Source organism: Dermatophagoides pteronyssinus, unplaced genomic scaffold (genome assembly GCF_027571235.1).
Source record: "Dermatophagoides pteronyssinus isolate colony J.1.1.1.1 unplaced genomic scaffold, Derpt_VIB-CSIC_2022.12 sq0011, whole genome shotgun sequence".
Taxonomy (NCBI): domain Eukaryota; kingdom Metazoa; phylum Arthropoda; class Arachnida; order Sarcoptiformes; family Pyroglyphidae; genus Dermatophagoides; species Dermatophagoides pteronyssinus.
The window spans coordinates 1-17,750 of record NW_027461535.1 but is presented as its reverse complement, the minus strand read 5'-3'; the positions used below and the strand labels follow the sequence as shown (position 1 = coordinate 17,750).

The 17,750-nt window shown below is 37.1% G+C and overlaps 2 protein-coding genes across 2 annotated transcripts; both read right to left on the bottom strand.

Annotated features, from left to right (window-relative positions):
* Positions 1-3,246: 3,246 nt before the first annotated feature.
* LOC113794256 (uncharacterized) lies at positions 3,247-4,941 on the bottom strand. The gene is given in 3 exon segments (XM_027344361.2): positions 3,247-3,853; positions 3,856-3,965; positions 3,967-4,941. Coding segments are annotated over 3 exon segments (1,161 nt in total). The 5' UTR covers positions 4,824-4,941; the 3' UTR covers positions 3,247-3,659.
* Positions 4,942-12,494: 7,553 nt separating this feature from the next.
* LOC113793869 (uncharacterized) lies at positions 12,495-14,723 on the bottom strand. Its single transcript, XM_027343943.2, is given in 4 exon segments — positions 12,495-12,821; positions 12,824-12,876; positions 12,878-13,181; positions 13,184-14,723. Coding segments are annotated over 4 exon segments (1,173 nt in total). The 5' UTR covers positions 13,803-14,723; the 3' UTR covers positions 12,495-12,624.
* Between the last annotated feature and the right edge of the window lie 3,027 nt (positions 14,724-17,750).

Here is a 17,750-nt window from a genome sequence, read left to right as displayed (position 1 = left end):
CATTTCGTTATATGTGCTGCCAAGAACAAAATGAATGTAAGTTATATGATAAGTTTTGTAATTGATAATTTACTTAATTTAAATTTATCATCTCCACAGTGAACATGCGAATAATTCTTGGTCGTAATGGATTTAGTTTGATGTTGAATTTCGAATGTCCAGTATTCGATTGCAAGCTAAATTCATTTGATATTTTTTTATTTTTAAACTGACAATTTGTTAAAATTTTAATAAACATATTATGTTTCATCAATTTTTTAACAAAAGGCTTTCGAAAATTCTTTTAATCATCCTGTCGTTTATGAACAGCGTCAAAAAGCTCAAACAACTTGCTTGCTTCTCAATTGAAAAGCGCATGTTGAAAAGGAAAGTTGTCAATTGTAAACTTGACTTTGTGATGTGAGCACGTTGTCACACTCATGATGAAATGAAACTTGTTGTTTTTGTTGAGTATAGAATTCTTTTTTGCGTGATTATTCTGTTGCGAATTAATTGTGATACGAATAATTGAATGTTTATTAATTAAAAGTTTTTTGATAAGTTTTCCCGAGAAAAGTTTTTGTGAGTTTTCCTTTAGATGTTAATCATTTCATCATCGACTCAGTTTCTATTTGTTTTGAGTGAAATTTTCTAAAAAATGAAAAATCATTCCCAAAAAATAAAGACGATGAAATTTTCTTGATGCAAATTTGACTGATTGATTGTGACCCGAATTAATGTTAATTGAAAATTTTCAATAAGTTTTTCAAAAAAAGTTTTTTTTTCTAAATTTTCCTTTCTGTGTTCAGCACGCGCATTTCATCATCGACTCATTTTTTTCGAACATAATTTTTGAAAAGTGCTTAATCATTCCCCAAAAAGTGAACACTGCGCATATTGTTTACATTTCATCACTCGCTTTTTGTTTGTGGTTTTCAACAATCAACGTGGAATTATCCGAATATTTTTTGGCTTTGGATCAAACAAATGGTTCTTTGTCGTATTCCAAATGATATTGTGTGCTGATTGTTTTGTTGACTATGAAATATCATAACGTAGTAAACAAAGTGAATAACATATAAGCCCGGCAGTGCTCGCGCCTCGATTCAATGAATTCGAAATGCGTTTGAGGTAAAATATTGCCTACATGACCACTGCCGGGTGTTTGCTATGGAATTGATATATATCACTATCAACAATGAACGAATCAGCAGAAGAATATCAAAGGAAACGACAAAAGAATGCCAATATGGAAAGCAATGGTGCACAAGCGGACAGAATAAAACAATTCTTCAACTGGAATCACGAACCTTCAACTGAGCAAAGCAGACGCAGATAAGTAAATAGTAATTGTTATTTCTCTTTTCGTGACTTTTCATAACTATGCATACGAAATCTCCGCATCTTATTAGGGGAGGGAAGGTTCGTGAGCTGCTTTCGCTCAGGGGGGTTAGGGGAGTTAGGTTAGGTTAGGGAGTTAGGTTAGGTTAGGGAGTTAGGTTAGGTTAGGGAGTTAGGTTAGGTTAGGGAGTTAGGTTAGGTTAGGGAGTTAGGTTAGGTTAGGGAGTTAGGTTAGGTTAGGGAGTTAGGTTAGGTTAGGGAGTTAGGTTAGGTTAGGGAGTTAGGTTAGGTTAGGGAGTTAGGTTAGGTTAGGGAGTTAGGTTAGGTTAGGGAGTTAGGTTAGGTTAGGGAGTTAGGTTAGGTTAGGGAGTTAGGTTAGGTTAGGGAGTTAGGTTAGGTTAGGGAGTTAGGTTAGGTTAGGGAGTTAGGTTAGGTTAGGGAGTTAGGTTAGGTTAGGGTTAGGTTAGGTTAGGTTAGGTTAGGTTAGGTTAGGTTAGGTTAGGTTAGGTTAGGTTAGGTTAGGTTAGGTTAGGTTGGGTTAGGTTAGGTTAGGTTAGGTTAGGTTAGGTTAGGTTGGGTTTTTTTTTTTTTTTTTTTTTTTTTTTCAGCCTCATAAAGGGAGTGAAGACATGGCTCACATATGCAAGTCAAGTGGATGGATTGAATGTCAAAAGTGGATGGATTGAATGTCAAAAACAATCAAATGTCAAGAGAAGGCAATAGCCAACAAATGCAAATGATATGTATGAAATGGGTGAAATGAGAAGCGAGGAAAAGGTAAGTAAAATGCAAAAATAGGAAAGATTTGGGAAAGGAAATTGGGAAGAAAGTTTGATTGATAGTCATGAAATGGGTAAGAAAAGAGATTCAAAGATGGGAAAATGTACATAGGGATTGATGAAATTGATAATCATTAGACACTGTGTGTTTATGATGGTGAAGTAGAGAGGCAAGAAATGAATGAATTGAATGTCTGATATGAAGATGAAATGAAGATCGAAAGTGGGAAATGAAAGACAAGAAATGGATGGATAGAATGTCATAATATGGGTGAAATGAGAGTCAATCAATGAGGATTGGATTGCAAGTCAAGAAATGGATGAATGGAGTGATTGTTTGTGCAAACACGGTTAACGCTCGTTGCTCATAACCATGGGTAGTACGAATGACAAAGATATTCAATAACAGGACATATCATGAAAGTGGATAACAGTGGCAAATAATGAAGAATACAGAACAGGAAACCAGTACCCAAGACTTGCTCTGGAATGGAAGAATTGATTGATTGTCATATCAATGGGGAATTGATAGTCAAGAAATGGTGGATAGAGTGTCATTGAAAAATGAGTGAATGATTGTGAATAGAGCAAGTGCTTTTCGACTACTGGAAGCTGTTGATTGCATCATTATGAGAACACTATTAACCAGGATTCATGATAGTAGTTACTGAAGTATCGACGTCAAAGACCACAGTGATAGATGAGATAGATAATTAACAACAACAAGTAAGCACAAACAAACACAATGCAAACACAAACAGTGTAAGGGATTCTTGGATTATCTTGTCATTGGGCCCAACCGAGCTAAACGAAAGACAATCAAAGAATGATTGTGAATGGTGGTGATGAATGGTGGTGATTGTGAATGGTGGTGATTGTGTGTGTGTGTGTGTGTGTGTGTGTGTGTGTGTGTGTTTTTTTTTTTTTTTTTTTTTTTTTAAAGGAGCGTAACTCCAAAATTTTATTTAATATTATAAAGAAAATAGAAGAAATTACAAATAGTAGAAAAATTATTTATAAATGTGTGTTAGTGTTTTATGTTGAATCTGATATGTTGTTTTGTGTGTTGTATTTTAGAAGTTGTGTGTTCGTGTTCGTATATGTTTGTATTTCTTTGCAAAATTCTGTAAAGTGTTGTATTGATGAGTTTGTTTATAATTGTTTTCTTTAATTGCTTTCTAATTTTTTCTCGTGTGTGTAAGGGTAGTGTTTTTGATCGGGATTGTTTTGTAAGCGGTGTTGGTGATGATATTAGTGAGATTGATGATACAACTTTCTATGTTTTATTAAGTTTCAGTTGTTGAAAATTTTGCGCGAAACCGGTGGCATTAGGGGAGAGTAGTGTAATGTCCATGTAGCTGCTACGTCCGTAATTGTGTTGATAGGTGGGTGGGGTTAGGTGTAGTGAGGACTGTAAGATCGAATTGATATATTAGTTCAAGGATTTGGAGCCTTTGGGGGTGTCGGCGCTACTGTTCCACAGAGTGTGGCTGCTGTTAGAGTCTCCACAGATGAAGATGGGTGTCGTTGTGTTGAGAGACAGGGGTCCGTGAACAGTGATTAGGGTGTGGAGGGAGAGGGGGATTGGGTGGAGGGGTTATTGTTTGTTACGTTGGGAATGGAAAGTTTGTTAAAGAATTTAACTTTTGTAGAGCTATCATAACATGTTCTATCCCATGTTTGTTTAATTTTGTTGCAGTATAGAGGGCAAAGGTCGGTGAGTGCTGGGTGTTCAGCGGGGAGATTTTTTCGGCACAGTGGCAGCAGTTGAAATGAGAACAGTTTTTGATGTGTGTTATGAATTCAGATTGTTGATTGTTTATGCGTGTGGTCGAGAATGAAATTCCACAGTTTTTACATTCTACAACTCTTATTGGGACAATCCTTTGTTCGATGTTGGAAACTAAGACAATTGCTGCAGTGGCCTAGAAGAAATGTTTGTTCTGCAATACATGCAGACCAGCCAATAAACAAAGTTCGTTGAAACAAAAGGTCGTAAACATGGGGAGAGACGCACAAAATGGCGTCGAAGTAATGCCGTTTTTTGATTGTGAAAAGAAGTTTGATGTGGTTTTTGAGATCTTGCATGTCATTTTGCATGATGAGCTGGTTTATTATATCGGATTCGTTGGTGGAATAATCAATATTTTTAAGCTTAATTGTTGGGCATTTAGGTGTTGGTTCATAGGCTTCCATGGCTGTGTTAAGATCAGGATTTTCACTTACACTTTTGAGGAATTTGTTTTTACTGTTTTCGTTGGAGAACTTAAAAGCAACATTGGTTTTGTTAATTGAAATTTGGTTGCATTTAATGTCGCATGCTGGGATAGAATTGCATATAGCTTCCTTTGTTTGTGGTGGGTTGAGCAGGTTATTTTTTGGTTTGACAAGAACAGTCTTGTAGTTTATTTTTGGTGGGTTTTGAGCAACAACATTGTACGGTGTGGGTTTTTCGTTAGCAGGAGTTGATTCAAGTTTATCCAAGATTTTTTGGAGTTTTTCATTGTTGTCGGTTTGAGTGTCATTGATTAAAAGACGGTAATTGTCGATTTGAGATTTAAGTTGATCTGTCATAGACAGATATAAATCAAGTAGTTTTTGGGATTGGACAGCTAATTCTTTTGCAGGACCTGTGACTTCAGGATGGACACGTTGATGAGAATTAAGGGCTTTATGCATATTTGTAATAGCTGACTTTATGTCATTTAGACAATTGTCTGCCATTTTCACTGATTGTACAGAAGTGAGAGCAAAGTGGCAAGTTTTCGAATGAGAGTAAAAATAACACACGTCTTGACTCTATCGAGGCCAAATGGCGAGTGTGTGTGTGTGTGTGTGTGTGTGTGTGTGGAAGAGGTATTGGTAATGGATGGATGGATGATGGTAGAGTGTGGTAGATTGTGGATTGATATATTGTATGTAGGTTAGGTTGGGTTAGGTTAGGTTTTTTTTTTTTTTTTTTTTTTTTTTTCAGCCTCATATAGGGAGTGAAGACATGGCTCACAAATGCAAGTCAAGTGGATGGATTGAATGTCAAGAAATGGGTGAAGAATGAGTGTCGAACAATCAAATGTCAAGAGAAAGCAATAGCCAACAAATGCAAATGATATGTATGAAATGGGTGAAATGAGAAGCGAGGAAAAGGTAAGTAAAAAGCAAAAAATAGGAAAGATTTGGGAAAGGAAATTGGGAAGAAAGTTTGATTGATAGTCATGAAATGGGTAAGAATAGAGATTCAAAGATGGGAAAATGTACAAAGCGATTGATGAAATTGGTAATCATTAGACACTGTGTGTTTATGATGGTGAAGTTGAGAGGTCAAGAAATGAATGAATTTGAATGTCTGATATGAAGATGAAATGAAGATCGAAAGTGGGAAATGAAAGACAAGAAATGGATGGATTGAATGTCATAATATGGGTGAAATGAGAGTCAATCAATGATTGGATAAGAATTGCAAGTCAAGAAATGGGATGAATGGAGTTGTGTTTGTGTGTGTAAACACGGTTAACGCTCGTTGCTCATAACCAACGGTAGTACGAATGACAAAGATATTCAATAACAGGACATATCATGAAAGTGGATAACAGTGGCAAATAATGAAGAATACAGAACAGGAAACCAGTACCCAAGACTTGCTCTGGAATGGAAGAATTGATTGATTGTCATATCAATGGGGAATTGATAGTCAAGAAATGGTGGATAGAGTGTCATTGAAAAATGAGTGAATGATTGTGAATAGAGCAAGTGCTTTTCGACTACTGGAAGCTGTTGATTGCATCATTATGAGAACACTATTAACCAGGATTCATGATAGTAGTTACTGAAGTATCGACGTCAAAGACCACAGTGATAGATGAGATAGATAATTACACAACAAGTAAGCACAAACAAACACAATGCAAGCACAAAGGGATTCTTGGATTATCTTGTCATTGGGCCCAACCGAGCTAAACGAAAGACAATCAAAGAATGATTGTGAATGGTGGTGATTGTGAATGGTGGTGATTGTGTGTGGTGTGTGTGTGTGTGTGTGTGTGTGTGTGTGTGTGTTTTTTTTTTTTTTTTTTAAAGGAGCGTAACTCCAAAATTTTATTTAATATTATAAAGAAAAATAGAAGAAATTACAAATAGTAGAAAAATTATTTATAAATGTGTGTTAGTGTTTTATGTTGAATCTGATATGTTGTTTTGTGTGTTGTATTTTAGAAGTTGTGTGTTCGTGTTCGTATATGTTTGTATTTCTTTGCAAAATTCTGTAAAGTGTTGTATTGATGAGTTTGTTTATAATTGTTTTCTTTAATTGCTTTCTAATTTTTTCTCGTGTGTGTAAGGGTAGTGTTTTTGATCGGGATTGTTTTGTAAGCGGTGTTGGTGATGATATTAGTGAGATTGATGATACAACTTTCTATGTTTTTATTATGTTTCCTAAGTTGTTGAAAATTTTGCGCGAAACCGGTGGCATTAGGGGAGAGTAGTGTAATGTCCATGTAGCTGCTACGTCCGTAATTGTGTTGATAGGTGGGTGGGGTTAGGTGTAGTGAGGACTGTAAGATCGAATTGATATATTAGTTCAAGGATTTGGAGCTTTTGGGGGTGTCGGCGCTACTGTTCCACAGAGTGTGGCTGCTGTTAGAGTCTCCACAGATGAAGATGGGTGTCGTTGTGTTGAGAGACAGGGGTCCGTGAACAGTGATTAGGGTGTGGAGGGAGAGGGGGTTGGGTGGAGGGGTTATTGTTTGTTACGTTGGGAATGGAAAGTTTGTTAAAGAATTTAACTTTTGTAGAGCTATCATAACATGTTCTATCCCACGTATTTTTGATTCTTTTACAGTAAAGAGGACAATGATCAGTTAATGCAGGATGATCTGCTGGCAAATTTTCTGCGCAGTGGCAGCAATTGAAATATGAAGTGAAATGCCGCAATTACATTTTATTACTGACTGGGACAGTCCTTTGTTCGGTGTTGAAAACTGAGGCATTTGCTACAGTAGAAATATTTGTTCTGCATTCGAAACACACAGTATCGCGTCAAAGTAGTGTCGTTTGATTGTGAATAGAAGTTTGACGTGACTTCTGAGATCTTGCAGGTCATTTTGAGTGATAAGCTGGTTAATTATATCTGATTCGTTGGTCGAATAGTCGATATTTTTGAGTTTGATTGTTGCATTTCGGTGTTGGTTCATATGCATCGATAGCTGTATTAAGATCAGTATTCTCACCACGTTTCAAAATTTGTTTACTGTTCTCGTTGAGAACTTGAAAGCAACGTTGGTTTTGGTTGCATATAGCTTCTTTGCTTGAGGTGGACTAAGCAAGTATTTTGGGTTTGACAAGGACAGTTTATAGCATGTTTGGTGGATTCGAGCAACAACATTGTACGGTGTGACATGTTACAGAATTGATTCAGACTTTTTGAAGTTTCGTTGTTGTCAGTTTGGTATCATTAGCAAGGATCGGTAATTGTCAATTTGAGATTTCAAACTTTGGTCACAGCAAATATTTATCCAGTAGTTTTGATTGAACAGCTAATTCTTGCAGGACCTGTGACTTCAGGATGAACACGCTGATGAGCATTTAGCGCTTTATTCATGTTTGTAATAGCTGACTCTACATTCTTAAGAAGTTGTCCGCCATTTTACCGAGAAGATTGAACACAAAGCACAAAATATAGAGAGAGCAAGGCAACGAAAATTTTGGCAAAATAACACACGTCTTGACACTATCGTGGCTAAACAGCGTGTTTTTTAAAGGAGCGTAACTCAAAATTTTATTGTATAAGAAATTACAAATAGTGAAAATTATTTATAAATGTGTGTTAGTGTTTTATGTTGAATCTGATATGTTGTTTGTGTTGTATTTGAAGTTGTGTGTTCGTGTTCGTATATGTTTGTATTTCGCAAAATTCTGTAAAGTGTTGTATTGATGAGTTTGTTTATAATTGTTTCTTTAATTGCTTTAATTTTCTCGTGTGTGTAAGGGTAGTGTTTGATCGGGATTGTTTTGTAAGCGGTGTTGTGATGATATTAGTGAGATTGATGATACAACTTATGTTTTATTATGTTTCAAGTTGTTGAAAATTTTAAACCGGTGGCATTAGAGAGTAGTGTAATGTCCATGTAGCTGCTACGTCCGTAATTGTGTTGATAGGTGGGTTAGGTGTAGTGAGGACTGTAAGATCGAATTGATATATTAGTTCAAGGATTTGGGCATGAAGATGGGTGTCGTTGTGTTGAGAGACAGGGTCCGTGAACAGTGATTAGGGTGTGGAGAGAGGATTGGGTGGAGGGGTTATTGTTTGTTACGTTGAATGGAAAGTTTGTTAAAGAATTTAACTTTTGTAGAGCTATCATAGAGCGGTCGGTGAGTGCTGGTGTTCAGCGGAGATTTCGGCACAGTGGCAGTTGAAATGAGAACGAATGAAATTACAGTTTTTACATTTACTCTTATTGGGACAATCCTTTGTTCGATGTTGGAAACTAAGACAATTGCTGCAGTGGCCTAGAAATGTTTGTTCTGCAATACATGCAGACCAGCCAATAAACAAAGTTCGTTGAAACAAAAGGTCGCAGAGACGCACAAAATGGCGTCGAAGTAATGCCGTTTGATTGTGAAAAGAAGTTTGATGTGGTTTTTGAGATCTGCATGTCATTTGCATGATGAGCTGGTTTATTATATCGGATTCGTTGGTGGAATAATCAATATTTTTAAGCTTAATTGTTGGGATGGCTGTGTTAAGATCAGGATTTTCACTTACACGAGGAATTTGTTTTTACTGTTTTCGTTGAGAACTTAAAAGCAACATTGGTTTTGTTAATTGAAATTTGGTTGCATTTAATGTCGCATGCTGGGATAGAATTGCATATAGCTTCCTTTGTTTGTGGTGGGTTGAGCAGGTTATTTTTTGGTTTGACAAGAACAGTCTTGTAGTTTATTTTTGGTGGGTTTTGAGCAACAACATTGTACGGTGTGGGTTTTTCGTTAGCAGGAGTTGATTCAAGTTTATCCAAGATTTTTTGGAGTTTTTCATTGTTGTCGGTTTGAGTGTCATTGATTAAAAGACGGTAATTGTCGATTTGAGATTTAAGTTGATCTGTCATAGACAGATATAAATCAAGTAGTTTTTGGGATTGGACAGCTAATTCTTTTGCAGGACCTGTGACTTCAGGATGGACACGTTGATGAGAATTAAGGGCTTTATGCATATTTGTAATAGCTGACTTTATGTCATTTAGACAATTGTCTGCCATTTTCACTGATTGTACAGAAGTGAGAGCAAAGTGGCAAGTTTTCGAATGAGAGTAAAAATAACACACGTCTTGACTCTATCGAGGCCAAATGGCGAGTGTGTGTGTGTGTGTGTGTTTTTTTTTTTTTTTTTTTTTTTTTTTTTTTAAATTAAAGGAGCGTAACTCCAAAATTTTATTTAATATTATAAAGAGAAAATATAGAAGAAATTATGAATTGAATGAGGTAGAAAATTGTTTACAAATGTGTGTTAGTGTTTATGTTGAATCTGATATGTTGTTTTGTGTGTTGTATTTTAAGTGTCTGTTGTGTAATCGTAATAGTGTGTGTATTTCATTGCAAAAGTCTGTAAAAGTGTTGTTTTTGATAAGCTTATTTACAATTGATGTTGTGTCCTGTGTTGCTATTATTGTGTATTTATGTCTTATGTCTGAGAATAGTGGACAATCTTTGATTATGTGTAGGTATGTTTGTGGTGTATTACAAGTGGGACAATCAGGTGAGGAACCGATTTTCCAGATCCGGAAGAGGTATTCTCTTGTGGGACCGTGTCCGGTGAGTAGTGATGTTGTTGCTTGTGTTTGTGTGAATTTAAGATTGTTTTCGTGGATGTGTTTTACTAAAGGTTTTGCACATTGATCATATAAATGTTTCATGTGTGTATTAATCGTGTTCTGTGCTTGTTGTTGGATTAATTGTCTAAAAATATTGGTTCTTGATAGGTTTTGTATGTTATTGTATGTGTCTGTCTTCACTATAATTACATCTTTGATTAGAGGTGTGTTTGTTAATAAGTGTATTGTGTTTATTGGTGTGGATTTATATGCATTTAGTGTGTTCCTGAGGAGTGCGTTATCAAATGTACTGAGTGTTCGAAATGTGTTTTGATTAATTCTGTTGCTCCATATTTCAGAAGCATATAGTAGGGAGGGGATTACGAGACATTTATATAATATGTGTCTGCGTGTTTGTGTGAGTCCGTATTTGTGTGAGATGTGAATTTTAAGAATATTGAAATATTTATACAGTTGTGAAATTTTGTTGTGTACATGCTTGTCGAATTTTAGATTTGATGTGAAAGTAACGCCAAGAATTTTGGATTGTGTGACGATGTTGATGTTGATCATGTGTTCGATGAAAGGAGGAGAACGGGCAATGGGGAGGACGTTGGATTTTTGATAATTGATTGGTATGCAGTTGTCATTAGACCAGTTGCTGACGGTGTTGGTGATTCCATTGATTTGTAGTGCCAGGTTGAGGACAGAACTACCGGATGCTATGATGGTTAGGTCATCTGCATAGGCTGTGCAGGTATACGTTTCTGAAAGTTTTTTGAGAAGACTGTTCATGATTATGTTCCAGAGGGTAGGAGAGAGGACTCCCCCTTGTGGGCAGCCACGTCCCAGTGGATTGTGAATGATGTTGTGATGATCGGTGATTATGTGGATGTTTCTGTTGTTAAGATAGTGCGAGACGATAGATTTTAGATAAAAGGGACAATTTAGATTATTCATTTCGTTGAGAATTTTGCAGTGTGGTGCATTATCAAAAGCTCCTTTGAAATCGATGGAGATGATTGCTTTGTGCTTATGGTTTAAATTGTCGATATCGGTGATAATTTTGTTGAGAGCGGAGATTGACGATTTGTTGTTTCTGAATCCGTGTTGAGAATGATGAATGAGGTTGTTGGACTCAAGATGACGAACTAGAAAGATGTGTACGATTTTCTCACATAGTTTAGATAAGTGGGAGGTGAGGGAAATGGGTCTGTAGGAGGAGGGGGAGAAATGATCTGTTTTGTTGGGTTTTAAGATGATGCGTGTGTATGACGTGCGCCAGGTCGCTGGAAAATAACCGTACGAGAGACATTTTAACATTAACTGATGTAGTGCTGAGATCATTTGTGAAGGAAGGTGTTTGATCATGTTGTTGGTAATGTGATCAGGTCCTGGGCTTTTTGGATTTAACTGATTTATGAGTAGTGTGAATTGGAATAGGGGAAAGGATAAAGGAGTGTTACTAGGGGGGAGAATAGGGGTGCAGAGTGTAGGATCAGAAGGGAAAAGGGAATTGGCGAGGGAAACGATCTCTTCTGGGGAACGATCGCTGGATAGAATAGGGGTGGTGTGTATTTTGTCTTTCAGCTTGTTCCTGATAAATTTGTATGTATTATTCCATACATTGGGGGATCTGTCCTCATTTTGAATGAAATTTTTCCAATCAGTCTCAGATTGTTGGGCTATAAGGGAGGTGAGCTTTTTTTTCAGATCGCAGTATTTTGTTCGGTAAATATTCTTTAGAATGGGATTAGTAGTTTTGTGTAGTTTGTTTTTGAAGCGTTTGGTGTCTTTGTGAAGGATACTGATTTCGTGTGCGGTAAATATTTCGCGTGTGTGTGTAAGGGTAGTGTTTTTTGATCGGGATTGTTTTGTAGGCGGTGTTGGTTATGATATTAGTGAGGTTAATGACACAACTTTCTATGTTTTCATGTGTGGTTGCATTGTCGATGTCATTAATTAGAGGTGGATTTCATTGTTGTCAAAATTTTCAGAAAAAACATTCCAGAGGAAGTTGTTTTCATTAAATTTCCAGGTGGAAGGTTGAGTAGAAAATATGGGTTTGGGGACACTGATTGAGAATGTTTGGGGTGTGTGGTCTGAATAGGTAGGGTGAGGAAGTTGCTGAAAATTCTGCGCGAAGCGGGTAGCGTTGGGGGAGAGAAGTGTAATGTCTATGTAACTGCTACGTCCGTCATTGTGTTGGTAAGTGGGGTTAGGTGTAGGAGGACAGTGAGATCAAAATGATAGATCAGTTCAAAGATTTGGGAGCTCTGAGAGTCGGCGCTACTTTCCATAGAGTGTGGTTGCTGTTAGAGTCTCCACTGATGAAATGGTGTGCCGTTGTGTTGGGAGAGGATGTTTTCGATGTGTTGAAGATGACCGTCAATTCTGCAATTGGGGGGAGATATACTGAGAGAATTAGAAATTCTTGTTGATTTGAGGTGACTTTAATCGCACAGATGTCGCCGGATTGTATTAGAATTTGTTCAAATTTTATTGCAGTATTAAAAATTGCAATGATTGCTCGTGGACGGTCTAGTGTGGGGGGCGAACGACGTTAGCAGTGTAGGAGGGAAGAGATGGTTAACATAAGAGGGTTCTTGTAAGAGAGCAATGTCAAGGTTTGATTTTTGTACGAGATCAACAAGCTCTTTGGCAGCATTTGTACTGCGGTTAAGGTTCAGTTGTATTATTTTTACAGGGTCCATGAACGAAGGTTAGGGTGAGGAAGAGGAAGGCTGTGTATTAGGGGAGGGAGGGGTATTGTTAAGATTGTTGCTTGTTGATGTATCGGCAAGAGGGGGTTTATCAAAAAATTGAACTTTAGTGGAGTTGTCAAAGCATGTTCTATCCCACGTATTTTTGATTCTTTTACAGTAAAGAGGACAATGATCAGTTAATGCAGGATGATTGCTGGCAATTTTTCTGCGCAGTGGCAGCAATTGAAATATGAACAGTTTTTGATATGTATTGAAATTGGATTGCTGATTGTTTATACGCGAGGCCGAAAATGAAATGCCACAATTTTTACATTTTTTATTACTCTGACTGGGACAGTCCTTTGTTCGGTGTTGAAAACTGAGGCATTTGCTACAGTGACCGAGAAGAAATATTTGTTCTGCATTGCACGCAGACCAACCAATAAACAAAGTACGTTGAAACAATAGTTCAAAAACATGAGGAGAAACACACAGTATCGCGTCAAAGTAGTGTCGTTTCTTGATTGTGAATAGAAGTTTGACGTGACTTCTGAGATCTTGCAGGTCATTTTGAGGATAAGCTGGTTAATTATATCTGATTCGTTGGTCGAATAGTCGATATTTTTGAGTTTGATTGTTGGACATTTCGGTGTTGGTTCATATGCATCGATAGCTGTATTAAGATTAGGATTCTCACTCACACGTTTCAAAAATTTGTTTTTACTGTTCTCGTTGGAGAACTTGAAAGCAACATTAGTTTTGTTTATTGAAATTTGATTACACATGATGTCACTTGCTGGAATGGAGTTGCATATAGCTTCTTTTGCTTGAGGTGGACTAAGCAAGTTATTTTTGGGTTTGACAAGGACAGTTTTATAGCATGTTTTTGGTGGATTCTGAGCAACAACATTGTACGGTGTGGACATGTTTACAGGAATTGATTCAAGTTTATCCAGGACTTTTTGAAGTTTCTCGTTGTTGTCAGTATGAGTATCGTTAAGCAAGGATCGGTAATTGTCAATTTGAGATTTCAAACTTTCGGTCACAGCCAGATATTTATCCAGTAGTTTTTGAGATTGAACAGCTAATTCTTTAGCAGGACCTGTGACTTCAGGATGAACACGCTGATGAGCATTTAGCGCTTTATTCATGTTTGTAATAGCTGACTCTACATTCTTAAGGAAGTTGTCCGCCATTTTACCGAGAAGATTGAACACAAAATAAAACACAAAAGCACAAAATATAGAGAGAGCAAGGCAACGAAAATTTTGAGGTGGAGAGTAAAATAACACACGTCTTGACACTATCGTGGCTAAACAGCGAATGTGTGTGTGTGTGTGTGTGGAAGAGGTATTGGTAATGGATGGATGGATGATGGTAGAGTGTGGTAGATTGTGGATTGATATATTGTATGTATGATGATGATGATGATTGATAGAGGAGTAGCATTTGTTAGAGTAGCATTTGTGGTGACAATGGTTAGATAAATGGAATGGCAACAAATGGGATAACTAATGGAATGTCAACAAATGGAATGTCAACAAATGGAATGTCAACAAATGGAATGTCAAATGGAACAATTCTTGGTTCATACGGGTTAGGTTAGTTTTGGGTTAACAATTGGGGTAACCAATAGACACTTGTTAGGTTAGTTTTGGGACATTTGTGGACACTTGTTAGGGTAGTAATAAACACTTGTTAGGTTAGTTTTGGGTTAACAATTGGGGTAACCAATAGACACTTGTTAGGGTAGACATTTGTGGTAACCAATTGTGGTTTGTTGATTGTGGATACGTGTTAGGGTAGCCAATTGTGGTTTGTTACAATAGATGGCACTGATTGTCAGTGAGAGAATTTTCAAAAAAATTTAGAAATTGAGGCCTGCCTATGCCTATGTAACCTGAGCCTGCCGCGTTTTTTGGAATTAGTATTAGAATGTGTTGTAGGGTATTTGGATGGAATTTTTGGTTTGGTTTAAGGTAAGTGAGTATGGAATTAGTTGTTGGTTTGGTTTTTTGGTGGATTAGAGATGGTTTTGGTTTGAGGTGTTTGGTGGTTTGTCAATGGGAAAATGAATGGGAAAAATAGTCGATGATTTTTGAAAATGAATGGAGAGTTTTTTCAATTTTTCTATGGAGATTTTTGAAAATGATATTTGCAATGGGTTTTTGAAAATGAATGGAGAGTTTTTTCAATGTGTGTGTTTTGGTGGAGATGGTTTTGAATGTGTGTGTTTTTCAATTTTTGGTGGAGATGGTTTTGATGATTGGAAGAGGTATGAATGTGGATTGTTGATGGTGGTGGTGGTGGTGGTGATTGGAATGGATATGATGGGACTGGATATGATGGGACTGGATTGGTATGGATTGGAAGAATTGGTTGATGGTGGATGATGGGATTGGGTGAATGATTTTTGGATGATGGTGGATGAAGGGATTGGATGATGGGATTGGATGATGGGAACAACAACAACAATAAAGACTAAAAAAAACTTGAAACAATTGAATTAAATCAAATACGAAAACTATGATTGGTGGTGGTGGTGGTGGATGATGGTGGATGATTGGAAGAATTGGTTAGGTTTTGGATGATGGTGGATGATTGGGAGAATTGGTTGATGGTGGATGATTGGAAGAATTGGTTGATGGTGGATTCATTCAATTTGTGATTGTTGAAGAATGTGTTTAGCATTTTGAATGGAATGTGTGTGTTTTGCAATGTGTTTTCAATGGGAATGGAATTTTTGAATGTGTGTGTTTTGCTGAATGGAATGTGTGTGTTTTGCAATGGGAATGGCATTGTCAATGTGTTTTGAATGATTGTGATTTTTGCTGAATGGAGATGGTTCATTCAATTTGTGATTGTTGAATGTGTTTTGCAATGGGATTTGTTGAATGTGTTTTGCAATGGGATTTGTTGAATGTGTGTGTTTTGCAATGGATGGATGGATGGATGGATGGATGGATGAAGAAGAACAAACAACCATGGAACAAGTGATGATAACTTGGAACACTAGTCATATGCTTGTAATAAACACCTATCACCACCGTCATATGATGATTGTTGATGGTGGTGGTGATTGTCGATGATGAAGATTTTTTATGTGGTGATTGTCGATGATGATTTTTTAAGGTGGTGGTGATTGTCGATGATGATTTTTTAAGGTGGTGGTGATTGTCGATGATGATTTTTTAAGGTGGTAGCGCAATAGAATGAGGTTAGGTTACGGAATCCGTGAGGTTAGGTTACGGAATACGTGAGGTTAGGTTACGGAATACGTGAGGTTAGGTTACGGAATACGTGAGGTTAGGTTACGGAATACGTGAGGTTAGGTTACGGAATACGTGAGGTTAGGTTACGGAATACGTGAGGTTAGGTTACGGAATACGTGAGGTTAGGTTACGGTTAGGTTAGGTTAGGTTAGGTTAGGTTAGGTTGGTTAGGTTAGGTTAGGTTAGGTTAGGTTAGGTTAGGTTAGGTTAGGTTAGGTTAGGTTAGGTTAGGTTAGGTTTTTTTTTTTTTTTTTTTTTTTCGGTTTAAAAGAACGGAATTTTATTGACTTTACTATTATTTTATCCTTGGCAGTGGCCAAGGTTGGCATATCAAATTACAAGTTACCAATTGGTGTATTATCATGTAAGACAAAATATATAAGAGAATGAAAAAAAGAGAAAAGAAAAGAAGTAAGAGTAAAGAAAAAGTCTATTTAGTATAATTTGTTTTGCAAAATTTATTAATTGTATCTTGTTTTTTATTGTTATCATGATAGACTACGAGCGGCTGTGTACGATGGAGATTGGGCAACAATTGGCAGGATCAATCATCATATGGTTCTTTCGGCAGGATGGACAGCATAATTATCAATGGAAGCACAGGAAATACAGATAGCATGGATCAGGAATACATTGGGAGGATTATCTAGGTTATAGGTTGGAGGACAGGAATCGGGATGTATAGCTATAGATTACGATATACCTTACCAATAGCTCTCTGGAGCATTCTCTGTATATTACAATGATGATCTAGTGCCCGGCTCTGTCTGTTGTTGTTTTACCATATTGCAGTTGCAGCATGTCGGCGGTTTTGCTTTGTTTGGGCATTTTTCAAATTCATGACTACCTGCGCAATGTGAGCATGTGGATACTTTAGATGGACACTTAGTTGAGATATGATTAAAGCCCATGCATTTATAACATTTATAACCAATTGCGCGCGCGGCGTCGTTGAGTAAAGACGTACTCTGCTACACTTTTTCGCACAAAAATTTTTAATTGTGTTAATTGTGAACTAATTTTGATGAATTTTGACCCACACGTTCAGATAACGATTATCAACAAGTGATCCAAATTTGAAGTGATTCGGACCAACCGTCTGGTTGTTCTGGGTGAATTTCTAAAAACCACGTGTTTTTCATCAACGTGCTCAACATTTCTGTGAGAAAATATCGTTTGAAGGTGTTCCCTCGACAATATTGGCTCACAAACTTGATCATCTCATCACCACAGTGCCAAGAGTCACTCTGCTAATTAGTGGATCTTAGGTTTCTTTCATCTAATTATCATCATTAAAAAGCAAATTAAAGGACTAACTTCCGTTGAAAAAAGTTTCAAAACAATCGACACGTGCTCAATCGAGTAAGTGTATTATCAACCACTGCTAGGACGCTATGCCTCCGCCGCCTCCTAAGGGAGTTAACCGTTAGGTTATCAGCAAAACTATCAGTTCCAGTCAATCAACTAAGTTAGCAAAATCTGCAGATTCGACATCGATTGCCTCTACGTCGTCAAGCATCTCATCACTCAGCGCCTCTCAACCACCACCACAACAGCGTAAACAATCCGACGGTGCACCTGTAATTCCGCTCAAGTTTATGAATAAGCCTACCGATCCAGAAACAATCAACACAGTAATAGAAGCAGTTCGAGCCCTAAAAGGAAATATAACAAAAGAAACTAGAGCAGACGTAGAATATGCATTAACAGTACTACAATTAGAGAACATGCAACTAAAACGTAAAATCAATAAAATACGTAACAAGAGAGAAGATACAGAAAACGAAGACGAAGAAGAATCAGATGAAGATGATTCCGATGATGATGACATAGAAAGCATCGAAGTCTCTCAACTAAAGCAAGAAGTCAGCA